We start from the raw sequence: 17,267 nt of genomic DNA on the forward strand, positions 1-17,267 counted from the left end.
ACAAGAATAATGTTATTCTAAAAGCTAAATTATCCTGAGCATTTTAGATGCTTACACTATCAAATATAGACCTCTTATTCCTTAACCCTAAAATATTACCACCAAAGGTTTAATTTACTTCATATTCGACTTATTTATAATTTCTTTCAACGTTTAAACACATTTACCTAAGGATGTCTGTATGCTATCCCAAATGATTTTGGGGTTGCCTTACTCCAAAAAACTATGTGTCACCTTTTCAGGTAGCTGAGATCCTGAAGTTTGCAGTTCCCCTCACTACTGTAGTGAACACTCTTCAATGTTTTTGTTGGTTTTGCATTTTTCTTTTTGCTTCCCATAAGACAGATTAATGTCTAGTTAGCTCTAAAATGACTTTACCGTCATGCCATTGGCTCTTTCATGTTCTTAGTTACTTCTATAGCAACCTCTCTGAACATGAAGAATCCTACATTCTTTTCTTACTCTATCTGGTAGCACCATAGACTTGTGGGTTTTTTGTTTTGTTTTTGTTTTTAAATTCTACATAACTGTCAGGGCATTGTCTGACTCCATAGTCAGAATTCTAAATGACAACACAAGAGATTATCATCAATACTTTGTGGAGGAGATAGCATAAGACAAAGACCTTAAAAGAAACTCCTTATTTTTGAGAACGAACCTGAGGCAAACTTGAGGCCTGACACAGCTGAGGAATAATGATACACCCGGGAAAGTAAAGCCCAGTTCATCAGTTCTTAGTACTTTGTGCTGTACTGAGTCATTTGGTACTAGACACTTGCACCTGGTGACAAGGCGGAATACAGCAGAGCCTCCCCAATGCCCTCTGGTGGTAGACAGTGATAGGGAGCACGCCCTGGTGGAGGGGAGTCCTAGGGAGCGCCCCTGGTGATAAGGAGCGGTAGGGAGCACACCCTCTTGTAGGGAGTGGTTGGGAGCTGGACGGGGTGGGGACAGCGGAAGGATATGCAAGTTCCACAGGGACTGTAGGCGAAATGGAAACCCTGGAGATTTAGGAAGTCTGCCCCTCCACCAAGGAGCAAACTGCTTTGTCGCCTACTTTGGGGAACTAGCTCTATGAGCTTCCACATCCTTCGCCATTTAAAAAACATCATTATCTTTTGTGCCTGTTGTTGGGGGTGTCTATCAATGACATGACTGTACTGTAGTGACATGTGCACAACATTGTAAGTTAAAAACGAACAAAAAGGGGCGCCTGGGTGGCTCAGTGGGTTAAGCCGCTGCCTTCGGCTCAGGTCATGATCTCAGGGTCCTGGGATCGAGCCCCGCATCAGGCTCTCTGCTCAGCGGCGAGCCTGCTTCCCTCTCTCTCTCTCTCTCTGCCTGCCTCTCTGCCTACTTGTGATCTCTCTCTGTCAAATAAATAAATTAAAAAAAAACAAAACAAACAAACAAACAAAAAAAAACGAACAAAAAACCCTTATTCAGGGCGCCTGGGTGGCTCAGTGGGTTAAAGCCTCTGCCTTCAGCTCAGGTCATGATCTCAGGGTCCTGGGATCGAGCCCCGCATCGGGCTCTCTGCTTAGCGGAGAGCCCGCTTCCTCCTCTCTCTCTCTCTGCCTGCCTCTCTGCCTACTTGTGATCTTTCTCTGTCAAATAAATAAATAAATCTTAAAAAAAGTTCTAAAAAAAAAAAAAACCTTATTCAAACAGGTTTAACCTCAGTAAGGGGAATTTAATGCCGTGTGTATGAAATATTCAAAGATATGTCTGACTTCAGGAAAGGCATGAACTAGTAGCAGGACAGTATCACCAATAACCTGATTTCCTGTGGTTTCTACTCTGCCTACCTCAGCACTGGGCTTCACTAAGCGATGACTCCTCAGGATCCTAAAATTGCTCCAACGTTCCCAAGGTTCATGCTTCCTCATTAGTATCAGCAAGGGAAAAAGAGAACATATTTGTGCCAGCATTACCATAAAAAGTCCCAGGATTCACTGTCATTGCAGTAATTTAGCCAGATCCAAATACTGCGGCCAAAGACTAGTTTACATGAAGTCATTGGTGCCAATTCCACATCCACATTGGAATTTTTCTCCTTGGAGCTAACTCAAACATAAATCAAGAGCCATGTATGCTAAAAGGCCAAATGACCACACAAAATTATAACCAAGACAAAAAATAATAACTCTCTCCCTCTGGCTATTTGGCATGAGATTATAACATATTTCATTTTAAGACTGTTCAAAGCAGAGCTTTAAAAGAGCAGAAAACTGGATGTGATTTAATGTGCAACAATAGGAAATCAGATAAATAATTCATAGTACATCTATATAATAAAATACTATGTCAGCAGTTCTCAATCTACTATATCTCAAGTTTCATTTATATTCTTAAAAATTATTAAGGACCCAAAAGAGATTTTGCATTAATGTGCGTTAAATCTATCGTTATTTAACATTTTAGAAATAAAACTGAGAAATGTTTAAGAAATGTTTATTAATTTAAAAAAAACAGCAGTAAATCCAGTATATGATAACATAAATAATTTTACAAAAATATCCCCCACAAAAATAGAAGAATGGCATTGTCTGGCTTCACAGAAGTGGCTGGAGTCTCAGTTCTGCTTCTCCATTCAATCTGCTCCTATATTCAATATATGTTCTTTTGGTTGATGTATATGAAGAAAGTGTAACCTTAATTAAGACTATTTTTAATAGCTTTTCCAGATAATTGTAGACACTCTTCTTTGAAACTATACCACAACTGGACACCTGTAGTTTCTTAAAGATTGGTTGCAGTGTATAATCTGAAACCATATAAATAAATGTTTTCATACTCTGCTACATTAAAATCCATTGGGCCACTGTGTAGTTTGGATGACTCTTTTACTCATGCATGATTTTATAAGATCATGTATTAGTCACCTAGAAAATATTAGAGTTCACTGAGTTGTGTAGATCTTCTAAAAATTTTGTTTAACCGTATGAATAATATCTCATTAGAAAAGCCTTTATATTATTGGAAGCTTTCAAACTCCTGGCAGCAGACACAAGTTTTCCAAAACTATAAATTCTGCCAGAAATCTCAAATTTTATCATTGCCAACAAATAACCATCAGTTTTCCTTGAAGTGACAGGATGACTTCATTCAATTTTGAGAAAATATCCACCAAATGCCCAACTCTCAATAACCAAACATAGTTTTCTATCAGTCATTCTTTTCAGTAAGAAATGGTATTCCATGGAAAAAGAACTAATTCAATTCACAATTCAAACAAGAGTTTTTCCTAGAGACAACCATCACACTTTGGTACAGAGCAGAAGTGTTTTATACATACTTGCCATTTCATCACATAAAAGATTGAAAAGATATGTTTAAGGATTGAGAATTAATAAAATCAGTAATCTGGTGTCATTGTCTTGATTTGCACTTAAGTACCAGTGGTTTTACTCACGACTGCTTTGCACCCTCAATGGAAAAAACATAGGACAAAAGGCAAATCACATCTTGGTATTATGAAAATAGTTTTCCTTTGCAAATTCCCTGAAGGAGTCTCAAAAACTCCTAAAAGTCTGCAGACCACACTTTGAGAATCACTGTACTATAAAAAGCCACCAAAAAAGATTCTGTGGAAAACAATTTAATGACATGGAAAAAAAATCATAATATATTCAGTAAAATATAAATTTCAATCTCTAATTCTACTTCTAGAAATAGATTATTTCTTTAGATTAAAGTAGAAAAAAAGACAAAAATCACCAATAGCAAAGTGATTATATAAAATATAATATATTCACCATATAGAATGGTAGGTAGCTATAAAAAAGAATGAGACTTATATACATACTGACAAGGGAAGTTCTTCATGACATATTAAGTGAAAAGAGTTTGTTGCAGAAAGTTGCATACAGCATGATCTAACTCACTTTAAAAAACAGGAATGTATGTGTAGATATATATGCAAAGGCATGTAAATGCGTAAGGAATGACTAGAGAACTGTAAGTCACATACTTAATAGGAGCTACTTTCTGGAAAGGGAATGAGAATGAGATGTAGGAAAATGGGAATACAGGGATCTTTTATGTTTTAACTTAAATGTTCTACAAAGAAAACACATTCATTTATTATTCACGTATCAAACTAAGAAAAGCAGTGAATACAGAAGCTTAACAGGATACACAGAAGGGGTTAACTGATTATCTGCTGGTACAACCACCAGTGATTTTTATTTTCTTCTTTTCATCTCTCCAGATTTTCTAGTTCTCCTATAATATTTCTTCTTTATTAACAGTGATTTTTAGTTACAAAAACATCAATTAAAGGCCATAAGGTGAACTGGTTAAAGTGGTTTTAACCATGGTTTATCAAATTCAGCGTCAGAGTATGGGTTTCGAGAGCGAAGTCACATGTGCTACATCAAGAGGTATTACAATCAAACACCAACATCCTCAAAAACTGAAAGTGCTCAAGGTAATTAAGTAAATAAAAGTTTAAAAATATATATATATATACACACACATACACTCATATACATATAATGCATATATAACATATATATTTTATAATATTCAGTATGAAGGAATTTAGTACTTGAAAGATAATAGAAATAGCATACAAAATACAAAGTGCATGGTTGCCCAGTGAAGTTAGTCTCCTTTGCTACATTATTTCTCTCTACATGCATGGAACCCAGAACGTTTCATTTTCACTGGTCTGTTCCACTAATACCATTTATCAATGTGTGTAAGAGTTTCTTGTAAAGATGGTAAGGACAATTTGAAAAAATAACTATGCTTCCTTCGTTCACAAGAAAGAAAGTTGGTAATATATGAAGATTTTCTATCACACACGTAATCATCCTACAACCACCAGTCTGTTATTTATATCAAATCGGCACCCCTTAAACATACTGCTGAAAGAAAGACATTAGGAAACAGAGCAGTAACAGTTTCTTAGAGCAAGCTTAAAGGAGATTAATGTATTTATTCTATTCTATGATTACTCACTCAGGCTCTCAGAAGACTCAACTTTAGTAAACTGCACAAGGCTGTTTTAAGATGCTAGCTGTTCGACAAATGGGTTAGTCTTACTTTTGAGATTAGAATAATTTGTAAACTAAGTACTCGTTGCCACTATTTTCAGAAATGAAACACAGCTCCCCTCTTATAATACAGTAAGACACACACAATTCCTCTGGCAATTGCCAGTTTAACTAAAAAGACCTTTCTTTTTTGTCCTGGCCATTGGTTTCTTGCTGGTGTCAGCTGAAGTCTCACGGCCTTTGGCAAACCACTCAGGTAATTTTCTCTTTGAGATTACAGAGGCAGGCTGTAGGAAAGAAACAGAAAAAGAAATATGTTAATGTTAAAAATGTGTATCAGTTGTAAAAAGTAACATAGGTTACTGTATATACACCCACTACCTTCCCTTGTAGAGTAAAACAAAATAGTGAGAGCCACAGAATTTATTTCTAGATCAAAAAGTAAATAAAAGACAAAAATCGCTATATCATTTCTTCAGGCAATTTCCTGCCATCTTGTTATCTGTTCTCGGGCACTCAAGTGTACATACACATTTGAGAAGGAAAGAACTAGATATTATTTCAGATTTCTGTCTCAGGTGTACTTGGTTTGGGCTGACCAAAATGGTTAATTTAATGTTCTGAGGAAGGCATCTGCTCAGGCGCACACACACGCACATATAGACACCCACACATACACACAAACACAGACACACACAGAATCACATTAGGTGTTTGAAAAAGCATGTACTTCTATGTCTCCAAAGGCTGACTGACTAGCAGAGTGATTCGAACACTATCAGCGCCTTGCAGAGTTGCGGGGACATAATAGATAACTCGAAAAACAGTCACTGAAATAAATGAAAAAAATTTTTGTTTCAAAGAGTCTTTTGAAATCGGCTAAAAACTGGAGACTCACTTCTAAATGTACACATACGTAATACTTTGCACAATTTTAGGAGACTTCGGCACCAAATGAAGCCTCAGGACCCTAAGTTAAAAGTCCCTGAAAAAAAAAATTTAGGAACCCAAAAGCAGTGGTTGTGTATTATGTGATCTGCACTTGAAAAAGATGAAACAATTCTGAGTTATGTTCCATAAGCATTAGAATTATTGTTATTTCAGTTTGATAAGAGACTCAAACCAACATGACAGACAAATCATTCCAATGTAAGCACACTTTGGAATCCAAAATTTGGATTACATTCCAATGTAAGCACAATTTGGAATCCAGTTAATTTAGTTATTGGAACTATCTGAAGGACTTTATGATAAGGTGACCTCAATCTAAGTTATAATGTGTCTGTTAGTTTAAGGTAAAAAAGCATAATTTATTCAATTTCCAGAATGAAAACTATACACGGTTCGTCAATTAGCTGCTATGCTTTGTTACATTTTCTATGTTTAAAAATGGTTTCAAAAGATTTAAGAGTGGGGAAAAAAGTAAAAGATCCTTCACAGAAAACTGGAAAAACATATACTTAGAAAAGGTTAAAAAAAACCCAAAAACCCTATTAGCCGTTTTGGCTTAATTTAAAAAATCCAATGAAGAAGAAAGAGCTACTCACACTTTAGTAAAAGGTAAAGAAAAAAAACAGGCTAAGGATAGCAAATTTCCTCACAGGGAAGAGAAGTCCAGAACAGATTAGATTTACATAGACTGTATGAGACGATATTTGACTCAGAAATAATAAATACTGGCGATATATAATGCCACAGACAAAAGGCATTTGGGCAGAGATAAAACTGATCCAGAAATATTTATTCTTGCCTTAAGATCTTTTTTTTTTTAAAGATTTTATTTATTTGACAAACGGAGATCACAAGTAGGCAGAGAAGCCCGTAGAGAGAGAGGAGGAAGCAGGCTCCCTGCTGAGCAGAGAGCCAATGCAATGCGGGGGCTCAATCCCAGGACCCTGGGATCACGACCTGAGCCGAAAGCAGAGGTTTAACCCATTGAGCCACCCAGGCACCCCTTCCCTTAAGATCTTACTAACACAATCCCTCGCAGCCTACAGTTGCTTGCAATTACAGTTGGAACACCTGTGTGCATCTGGAGGAAGGAAAGAAGTTAACATGATAACAAAACCAAAAAGCAAAACAGAGCATGGACATCTGCACAGGAACAGAGCAGAGGAAAAAACCCTAAGTCTTGTAGCTGAATACCATGGAATAAATAGGGACTGCCAACCAAGACAGAATTAGGTTAGAGCTCCAATTGAGTCACTTGCTAAATGGATGGCCTTATGAACGTTGTTTCAGCCTCGTTTTTTCACACAGAAAATGAGGATAACAGTACATAACATCACTGAATTACCTGGAGGGTCAAATGAGAATATATGCAAGCTATCAAAACACATCCTGATTTAGTCTTGGCACTCATTAATTAGTAGCTAATATCACTGAAAATGTTCTATCTTCTGTAATATTTCTACAGAATATGGCCTTCAGTATTTACCACACTATTATAATAATGATCTTGTTTCACTGAGAAAGAGGGAAAGTGCTTACTTACACTGACTATATCTTTTGAGTCTCAACAATAAGTTTTTGGAGAGACTTTAATTATGAAAACTGAGTCACCTGACAGAAACAATGCCTTTCAGTGACTATTTCCTTCTTTAGTAGTCAACCAAAATTCCCAGAAATCATAGTAAGATTTTCAGGGGGTTTTTCTGATACTCCAAATTCTATTAACAAATATCATTAAGTTGAAAATACAAAACATTAACTCATTTGTTGAGTGTATGTGAGCATATATATGTAAGCAAACAGAGAAACATATGTTATATTCACATTTAATTTCATCTAAACTAAGACAAATCTAAAAATAGTAATTATCAAGTTGAATATAGTTATCATGAAAACTACTTTATTAATTTAATTTTAATTGAAAATTAAATGAGAATCCGTAAATAAATCTGTTCTGTTTTTGAATTGCTGGTTGGCTGATTCCAAGAAGTTAGTCTTAGCAAATTTCTGTGACTTTCATCTTTTGGTGAAAAATCACAAGGATGAAAAAAAAAAAAAAAATCACAAGGATGTTTTTGATCAACCTTTGACATTATTATAGAACACAAAATAGTTACAGCATGCACTATCTTCTTAGAGAACAACACAAAACAAAAACTATGCCTAAAAAAGCAAAGTTCAAGAAAATTCTAATTGTTCTGAAGTACTGAATTTTAATAATAATAATTATAATATTATTTGTAAGGCATTTTTTTCTGCGTATCTCAAAACAGTTTATAAATAATATTGTATATATTAATTTATAATGAAACTTAGGTGGCAGGGTAGAAAATATCACATACATTCTCTCAGTGAAGAAAAATAAGGAGGAAAAAGGTGATTTGGGGGAGAGGGTTCTGGAAAGATGGTGGAAGCAGCAGATAGTGTTTTAATCCCTCTGAAGCCCACCATTAAAATAGAATTAACAGGAAAACTCTGAACTCATAATCTACATTTACAATAAAACTACGTTTAAAGGTATCCCAAGAAAATCCAAACACTGAGCATGTGAGGATAAACCACCACCAGCCATAAGACCTGCAGAGTACCACTTACCTACAAGAGAAAAGCAGAGGCAAGCAGTGAGGTGCCCAAGAACAGAAGAACCACAAAGTAGCCACAGATAGACATCAGAAACCATGATAGATTAATGGGAAAACAGCAACTGAAAATGAGAGGGCTTCTGCCTAACCCAATAGCAAGTGACTTATAAATGGTGTCTTCAATGGATAACGCAACCGGTTCCTGTGAACGCTCCTGACCAGCTACCACAATGCCTTCTGGGAGAACTACTGGGGTGAAATCGAATCAGCAGTTCAAGTAAAACAGAGACAGGGAAGAGTGACAAAGGAGTATATCTCATAAACTAAGTTTCCATATTTTGAAAAATTACACAAAATACCAGAAGGGAGAGCTCTGTGAACTTGGGAAAAACTACTTTGAAACATGCTTTCTTTTGAAAGTGTAGGAAAACTAATTTCACGTGAAAATGAACAACAGGAAAGTATTAAGATCAAATGGGACACCAGAAGAGTTCCTAAGATACAGAATAAAACTGTAACCTCTTAAATGAGTTGAAAAACATTAAGAAAATTATTCAAAACATGAAAGAACATCATAAATCAAAATCAGAAAAATTCAAAATGGAGGAGAAAAGTTTAGTTAAGAATTAGAAGCAAAAGGAAAAATGTAAAGTGAATACTAAACTAGGAGGAACATATAGCAATAAACATAACAGAGTCTGTCCAGAGAAATAGGAGGTGAAAAAGAAGAAAATAAAGAAAATTTTAAAATTAAGGAGAAATGGAAAACTAGAAAGAATTCATGGAAAGTGACAAATATTGCAGCTAGGCAAAGAAGATCCAACATAGAGATAGTCAAAGTCCCTGAAGAAGAAATATAAAGCAATGGGACAAATTCTAAAAAGTAAAATTTAAGAAGACTTTCCAGAAATAAAAAAAAAAAAGATGTACTCAAAGAATCCACTGTGTACTTGCATATTTTGAATCAGAACTACCAATATCAAGACAGAGTCTTTCTTCATTAAACAAAGGCATGATGGAGCTTCTATCTTAAGAGTAATCACAATAGGCGTAAAACTAACAATGCACCAACAAATACAAAGAATTTGTTTTGACATTATTCTTTATCAGAAGCCTCATATTCATCCGATGAAAGAAATTAAGAGATATAATCCAGGTCAGCAGAGAAGATGAATGTTAACAGGAAAGATCTGAAACCAGCTCTCCAACAGACGCTACAGTATTCAAAGCAATCTTCTGTACTTGGGAGTCAGATGAAAGAAAAATACCTAGGTTGGCTCACTCATCTCTTAGTCTACTTCCTATCCTCAATAGCCTTGTTCCCCTAAATGGGAGGCGGGGGGTAAATCCAGCAGGCTCAGCATGACTTCTACCCATCCACCCACCACCACCAAAATCTCCCCACTCTGTTGTCAGTGTCTGATATTATTTCAATAAGGGAAAAGCCGAACGCTAATATGTGACAAAAATAATAATTCATATAAATGTGCATAAATAATTAGGAAAAAATAACAAGTTTCACCTTTTCCTTTACTGATAAGTAGAAGCTGGGAAAAAAACAAGGTTTTAGGCATCTGGTATAGACTTCAGAAATAAAAGGCTGGGAACAGATGCCAAATTTCACTACTACCACCCAACATTATTTTCTTTAATATCTTTCCCACAGCTACATCAATTGACTAAATAATGTAAAGCATTCCAATTAATCAAATTTCATTGGGTTATCTATGACATGTCTGTATACAAGCCTAACTGAAGTACAGAATATAAAAAGACCAGCTCCTCTGGGGCGCCTGGGTGGCTCAGCAGGTTAAAGCCTCTGCCTTCAGTTCAGGTCATGATCCCAGCATCCTGGGATCGAGCCCCGCATCGGGCTCTCTGCTTAGTGGAGAGCCTGCTTCCTCCTCTCTCTCTCTGCCTGCCTCTCTGCCTACTTGTGATCTCTATCTGTCAAATAAATAAATAAATAAATAAAAAAGACCAGCTCCTCTTACTTTTAAGCTATTGAGAAAATGGGTTTAACTCGGAAATCTATAGACTATCTTGAAACTGGAATAGAATCCCTAATGCACTATATGAGAAAACACCTACTACCATGCTCAATTTATGATCTAGAAACTAAAATAGTTTTTTAGTAAATTACTAGTTTTCACAACTTTTATCACAGAATCATAAAATTTTAGACCTGGAAGATAACAAAGGTTAAATTTTCAAATTTTTACAATCATTTAATAGAATCATCATCAAAGAATAGTTATCTCATACAACATATAGAGCAATAATTTCCAAAGCATTTTAATAAAACTAAAATAATACTAAATAATACTAAATTCATGGTCTTTCTCAGAAATATATATGGTATATGCGCAGGACCATGGGCAACAATTTTCCTTGTACCTAAGAGATTCAGTATGACAAGAACAGAGCAGGAGGAATGACAGAACGATAGACAAACTAGTTTTGGGGGTATTTATAATGGAATTTGTTTTCATTTTCATAAACTACATAAACTGCCATATGTTCAAAGTCAATACTATGGCTATGACAGAAAAAGGATTTTTCTGTCATAGCCATACAAATATATATATATACAATACAAATATATATATACACACACACACAATCCTTTATACATATATATATGTAAAATCGGTATGAGGTAGAAGTAAAATTTCAGCTGACATTCCACACAAAAAGCTAAATAGATGGGCTACATTTCCCTTTTTCTGTTGTTTAAAAAAATCACTTTTCTAAGATTTATGAAAACAAAGGAAATAGAGCACAGATTTTAAAAAGTAACCTTATATCAGAATTTATAAGTTTAAAAAATACAGCATTTTAGTGTTAGAATATGTAAATCGAACCAACCGACAATGTATGAAAATTCTACATATAATTAACACCTTGGTATTAGCGCCTACTTCTTCCCTGCTTCTCTTAGAACTTGAACAGCTCTCTTCAGAGTTGGGGAAATATCGCTTTCTGTTGGAAGTACATGAAAGCTGGTCTAACAGTCTGTTGTCACAGTCTTTTCCCAGGATCTCAAGTGCCATGTGGATAAGGTACGTGTCAATGTTTTCCGGAACCAGTTTTCTAATTAGCTCAACTTTATTTATATCTGTAAAGGATGAAAAAAAACAAGAGTTGAAAATAAATTACACAGAACATTTTAGAAACCTATGAGCTGGAAAGAGTGAAATACTTTGTAGAAAGGAAGGAGGAAGGTGTCCGAAAAAAATGTTTCTCTGGGCACCTGGGTGGCTTAGTGGGTTAAAGCCTCTGCCTTCGGCTCAGGTCATGGTCTCAGGGCTCTGGGATGGAGCCCCACATCAGGCTCTCTGCTCAGCAGGGAACCTGCTCCCCCCCACCCACCTCTCTGCCTACTTATGATCTCTGTCAAAAATAAATAAATAAAATCTTAAAAAAAATGTTTCTCTTTCGAATGCCTGTAGCCCTACAAACCAAAATGAAGTAAAGCATGTTTTCCCCTCACCTCTTACCACCTGCAGCCTTGCTTCTAAGACTTAAAGTCAGGTCAATGCCATTGACTCTGTATAAATTCCAAATATCTATTACAATTTTTTTTTTAAGATTTTATTTATTTACTTGACAGAGACAGAGAGATCACAAGCAGGCAGAGAGGCAGGCAGACAGAGAGGGAGAAGTAGGCTTCCCGCTGAGCAGAGAACCCAATGCCGATGCCAATGCTGATGCCGATGCCGATGCCGATGCCGATGCCAATACCGGGCTGGAGCCCAGGACCCTGAGATCATGACCTGAGCGGAAGGCAGAGGCTTAAACCATTGAGCCACCCAGATGTCCCTACAATTATTTTTCTAATAGAACTTATTCTTAAAATAGAAGCTAATCATACTTGTAAATAAGATGCTAATAAAAAAAAGATCTTTTCAATGGCTATTGTAGCATAACAAAACATATCAATTATTTAAAATGCATATAATGAAATGAGTTTTCTGGAAAAAATCACTTATTTTCACAATCAAGGAATTTTTACTTTTTGTAACTCAACAGAACCAATTCAGACTGTGTGTCTTCACACCTTTTACAAATTATTTAGCAATCTCCTACAAACCACTACTTATGTTTCAAACACTTTCAACAACACATTCATCTGGAATGCCCTAGAGTATCATAAAACTAAGCAGCTCAGTTTCACCCATCTTCATGTAATTATAAAACTGGTATCAAATATTTCTGACACCCAATTCAATTAACAATCAGAATCCAAGTATTTTTAAATGTCACCCTGAAAGGGCAGTCTTTCAATTATTCCGTTTTTCAAGATTTATATTCTCCTTTCTTCTGAAGATCTTATCTTGCTACTCTTTAACTTCAAAAAAAAAAAACCCTGCAGTTAAATTTAAAAAACAAAAACAAAAAAATCAACAGGTGGTGTCTGGGTGGCTCAGGGTCCTGGGATCAAGCCCCACTTGGGCCTCCCTCATTAGGGAGCCTGCTTCTCTCTTTCCCTCTGCCTCTCCCCACCTGTGCTCTCTCAAATGCACTATCAAATAAATAAAAAAAATTTTTAAAAGATTTTATTTATTTGTCAGAGAGAGAACGAGCAGGGGGAGTGGCAGGCAGAGGGAGAAGCAGGCTCCCCACTGAGCAAGGAGCCTGATATGGGGACTTGATCCCAGGACCCCGGGGTCATACCTGAGCGAAAAAAAAAAAAACACTTATCAGACTGAACCAGCCACTCAAACATTCCTACAAATAAAATAATAAAACAAAACAAAACAAAACACGCCAGCAAGAGGTGGTTATTCAGCTAACAGAAATTAGGACCATGGGGTATATATTTAGCCTGTACTCTGTTACTTTAAAGTGGTAAGATATAAAACTGATCCTAATCAAAATCTTGGAAAATAAGATTTTACCCCTAAATGTAATAAAATTAGCAATATGACTACTATGTCTATTGACCAACTAAAATTCTATTTGTCCTTCAGTCATTATGCCATCCAAATACCACAGAAATTTGGCCAATTTTACTACTTCATTAATTTCTTAATGACTGAGGCATCTTCTTTTGTATTGTCTATCCAAACTTACTTTGAGTTCCCTTTCATCTTCAATTTTTCTTTGAAAACAAAATGTCCCAAAGAACATTATATTACACATTTTTTTTCCATATCTCTAGATTCTTAGAAGTGGGATTGCTAGTTCAAAGGTTAAACACATTTTATGTTTTCATGTGTATTGCCAAACTACCTCTATAATTGTGCTTCTGCTACGATGAGCACTAACCACATGTAGCTGACAAGCTCCTGAAATGCAGCTAGGATGGTTAAGAAACTCAATTCATCAATTTGAAATTAAATTTAAAAGGTGATACTTGAAAAAAAAACCAACTGATATTTGATTCAATTATTGGAAACATTTTAAGAATGTTTGGAACACAGAGTATCTACTTTATTCAAATGTAAAGTTTATGAAAGCTAAATACAAATCAAGTATTTTCAATTAAAATTTAGCATCAGAATTGATATGCTATAAATGTAAAATACATTCCTGATTTCAAAGGCTTAGTACAAAAAACACACAAATATCTCATAATAATTCTACATTGATTATATGTTAAAATGATAAAATTTTTAATATACTAGGTTAATTAAATTATATCATTAGAACTAATTATATCTGTTTATTTTTGGTTTTTTTAACCTTTTTATTTTTTTTTAGATTTTCAAACTTATTTTTATTTAGGGAGAGAGAGCAATCAGGCACTTGAGATTAACAGAGGCAGGGGGAGATGGAGAGAGAGAATCTTAAGCAGACTCCATTCTTTTTTTTTTTTTTTTTAAAGATTTATTTATTTATTTATTTGACAGGGAGAGATCACAAGTAGATAGAGAGGCAGGCAGAGAGAGAGAGAGAGAGAGAGAGGGAAGCAGACTCCCTGGTGAGCAGAGAGCCCGATGCGGGACTCGATCCCAGGACCCCGAGATCATGACCTGAGCCGAAGGCAGCGGCTTAACCCACTGAGCCACCCAGGTGCCCCAGCAGACTCCATTCTTAGCGTGGGGCTGACACGGGGCTCAATGCCAGCACCCTGAGATCATGACTTGAGCCAAAACCAAGAGATGGAGGCTTAAATGACAGCTACCCAGGTGCCCTATTTTTTTTTTCGACTTTTTTAAAGTGACTAGTAGAAAATTTAAAATTACAAACTGTGGATAACATATAGACTTGCTGAATCTCTGCTGTACATCTGAAACTAATGTAATGTTGTATGTCAACTATATTTCAACAAAAGAATTTGTTTTAATTTAAAAATAAAATAAAATCACATATATAGTTTGTATCACATTTCTTCTTGGATAATGCTGCTTTAGAAAAACTATACAAAAAAAATAGAAAAACCATACAAATTTTCCTGTACTCTAGCCAATTAACACAACTACATTATATTAAATTCATTTTCTTCTATGGGTATTTAAACATTGGATAAATAAACTATGCACCCTTTATTTTATCACACTGTAAATATACATTTTATAAGACAATTTTTTGGAAACATAGTTCAATAATCTTGAACTATCATAGCATCATGGGTTCAATGAATTATTTTGAGAGGAAAAATCAGATATTTTATTCCATCAAAACAATCTGTTTCTAAAATTAGAATGTCTTTTTTTCATAAAACTATGATGTATCATTTACTTACGGTTTTAAACCACTGTTAGTGATTTAACAAATACAAAAGTTATTGTACTATAATCTGAATGTAATTTCTAGATATAACTAGAAAATCCATATATTCATTTACACATTTCTGTAAATCCTCTACATTTGTACCTTAAAGTCATCCTACAATATGCTTATGCAAAAAAGGGGCATCTAGCATTAAAGATACATCTGATTCTGTCCTAACTTTCCAGGCAAGTAAGTGCTAAAAATTTCTATTGGGAGAATAATGAACACCGGCTGCACTCCTTCAGTGCTTTAAAAGAGATCATATTACTCCTATTTTTGTGGCAGGTCCCTTAGAAGCCACCCTTGATTTTCCAGTTACATGCACATAAAGAATGGAAGAGTGAAATTATTCAAAATATTACCTAGACACCTCATTAAATGCCTTGTTTAATTTATTATTAAGCAGAGTTAGAATTTCAACTCCATAAAAGAAGCTTAAAATTACATAAGTGTGGATAAAATAAAAGATTAAAATGTTATAGAATTCCTTTAAATATTAAATTACAAGGACAAAACGTACTTAGCAAATAAGACAGCATGAAATAATACAAATGATTTCTCAACTCAGAATTACTCTATTTTCAGGTATAAGATTATGCCATAACAAAACACAGAGAATTCTCAATTCAGAATTTTGAAAAATTTAAGTGCCAATCAAACTTGTTCATTTAAACACCAAATTATGTGATATAGCTACAATTAAATTAAAAAAAATAACATACCTGAATCATTAATGTAGTAAGTCCATCTGCATTTCTTTATTTTATTTTTAATTTTTTTTGAAGATTTTATTTATTTGATACAGAGAGAGAGATTACAAGTAGGCAGAGAGGCAGGCCGAGAGAAAGGGGGAAGCAGACCCCTGCTGAGCAGAGAACCCGATACAGGGCTCGATCCCAGAACTCCAAGATCATGACCTGAGCCAAAGGCAGAGGCTTAACCCACTGAGCCACCCAGGCGCCCCCATCTGTACAATGTTTTCTTGAATAGGAGAACAAACAGTATTTTATCAAGGAAAAACAAGAATTCAAAAGTAAAATTTCACATCAATAAATGTCTTACACACCATAAACGTATAATCAAAAGAAAACTGAATTCCCATAATCTTAACTTTCTCAATTTTTGCTTTGGAAGTAAACTACAATAATATATTTTTTCATATTGTATTGTATAACCTACATACAGTGTACAGACAGAAAGATGAATTAAGTATTTAATAAGTATATTTAAAAGTGTTCTCCCTTCTTTAGAATTCAATTTAGTATTTATCTCTAAATGAAAATTTATTTGCTATATTCAGTATATAATGGTAAAGATAAATGTTTTAAATACTGTTTTAGTCACTAATGATTACAGATGCTTCTTTTCTCTCAGATATTTGTTGAATCAGGCTGTGCAATTTTATATGCAATTTTATATTCACATTTATATATTGTTTGACTTTAATTTTTTTTAAAGCTTTTATTTATCTGAGAGAGAGAAAGCAGAAGTAGAGGGAGAAGCAGACTCCCTGCTGAGCAGACAGCCCGATGTGGGACTTGATCCCAGGACTCTGGGATCATGACCTGAGCTGAAGGCAGATGCTTAGGTAGGCCAGGTACCCTGGCTTTAATATTTTTTAATTTAAAAAGTTGTCTAATGTCAGAAATTAAAATTGCAAAAATCAAAATTTAGAGGAGACTAGATAGAGAATATCTAAAGGCACTATACATACAAATATGTTAAACTGAATATAATTAAGTATATCTATTTTACCTGTCAATTAGAAGTTTATAAACCCAAATCTTATATCAGGATTAGAAACTGCATACTTCGGGGTATCTGACGAACTCTTGATTTCAGCTCAGGTCATGACCTCAGGGTTCTGGGATTGAGCCCCACCTTGGGTTCCCCATGAGCTCGGAGTCAAATTGGAATTGTCTCTCTCACCCTGCTCCCCAACCCCTGCCCTGCGCACTCGTGCACTCTCACTCTCGCTCTCTTTCACTCTCTAGATAAATAAAACCTTAAA

General features: G+C 35.1%; 1 protein-coding gene across 5 annotated transcripts in view; it reads right to left on the minus strand.

The window, feature by feature from the left end:
• Positions 1-2,483: 2,483 nt before the first annotated feature.
• Positions 2,484-17,267, minus strand: part of WRN (WRN RecQ like helicase) — a 146,246-nt gene continuing 131,462 nt past the window's right edge. For all 5 annotated transcript variants that reach the window (XM_045989643.1, XM_045989634.1, XM_045989662.1 and 2 more), the window contains exons 34-35: positions 11,440-11,654; positions 2,484-5,290 (exon numbers count right to left, since the gene is read on the minus strand). In XM_045989643.1, the coding sequence (XP_045845599.1) occupies positions 5,171-5,290; positions 11,440-11,654 (335 nt within the window). In that variant the 3' untranslated portion in view covers positions 2,484-5,170. The remainder of the gene's footprint in view (positions 5,291-11,439; positions 11,655-17,267) is intronic.

Source organism: Meles meles, chromosome 2, assembly GCF_922984935.1.
Source record: "Meles meles chromosome 2, mMelMel3.1 paternal haplotype, whole genome shotgun sequence".
Taxonomy (NCBI): Eukaryota; Metazoa; Chordata; class Mammalia; order Carnivora; family Mustelidae; genus Meles; species Meles meles.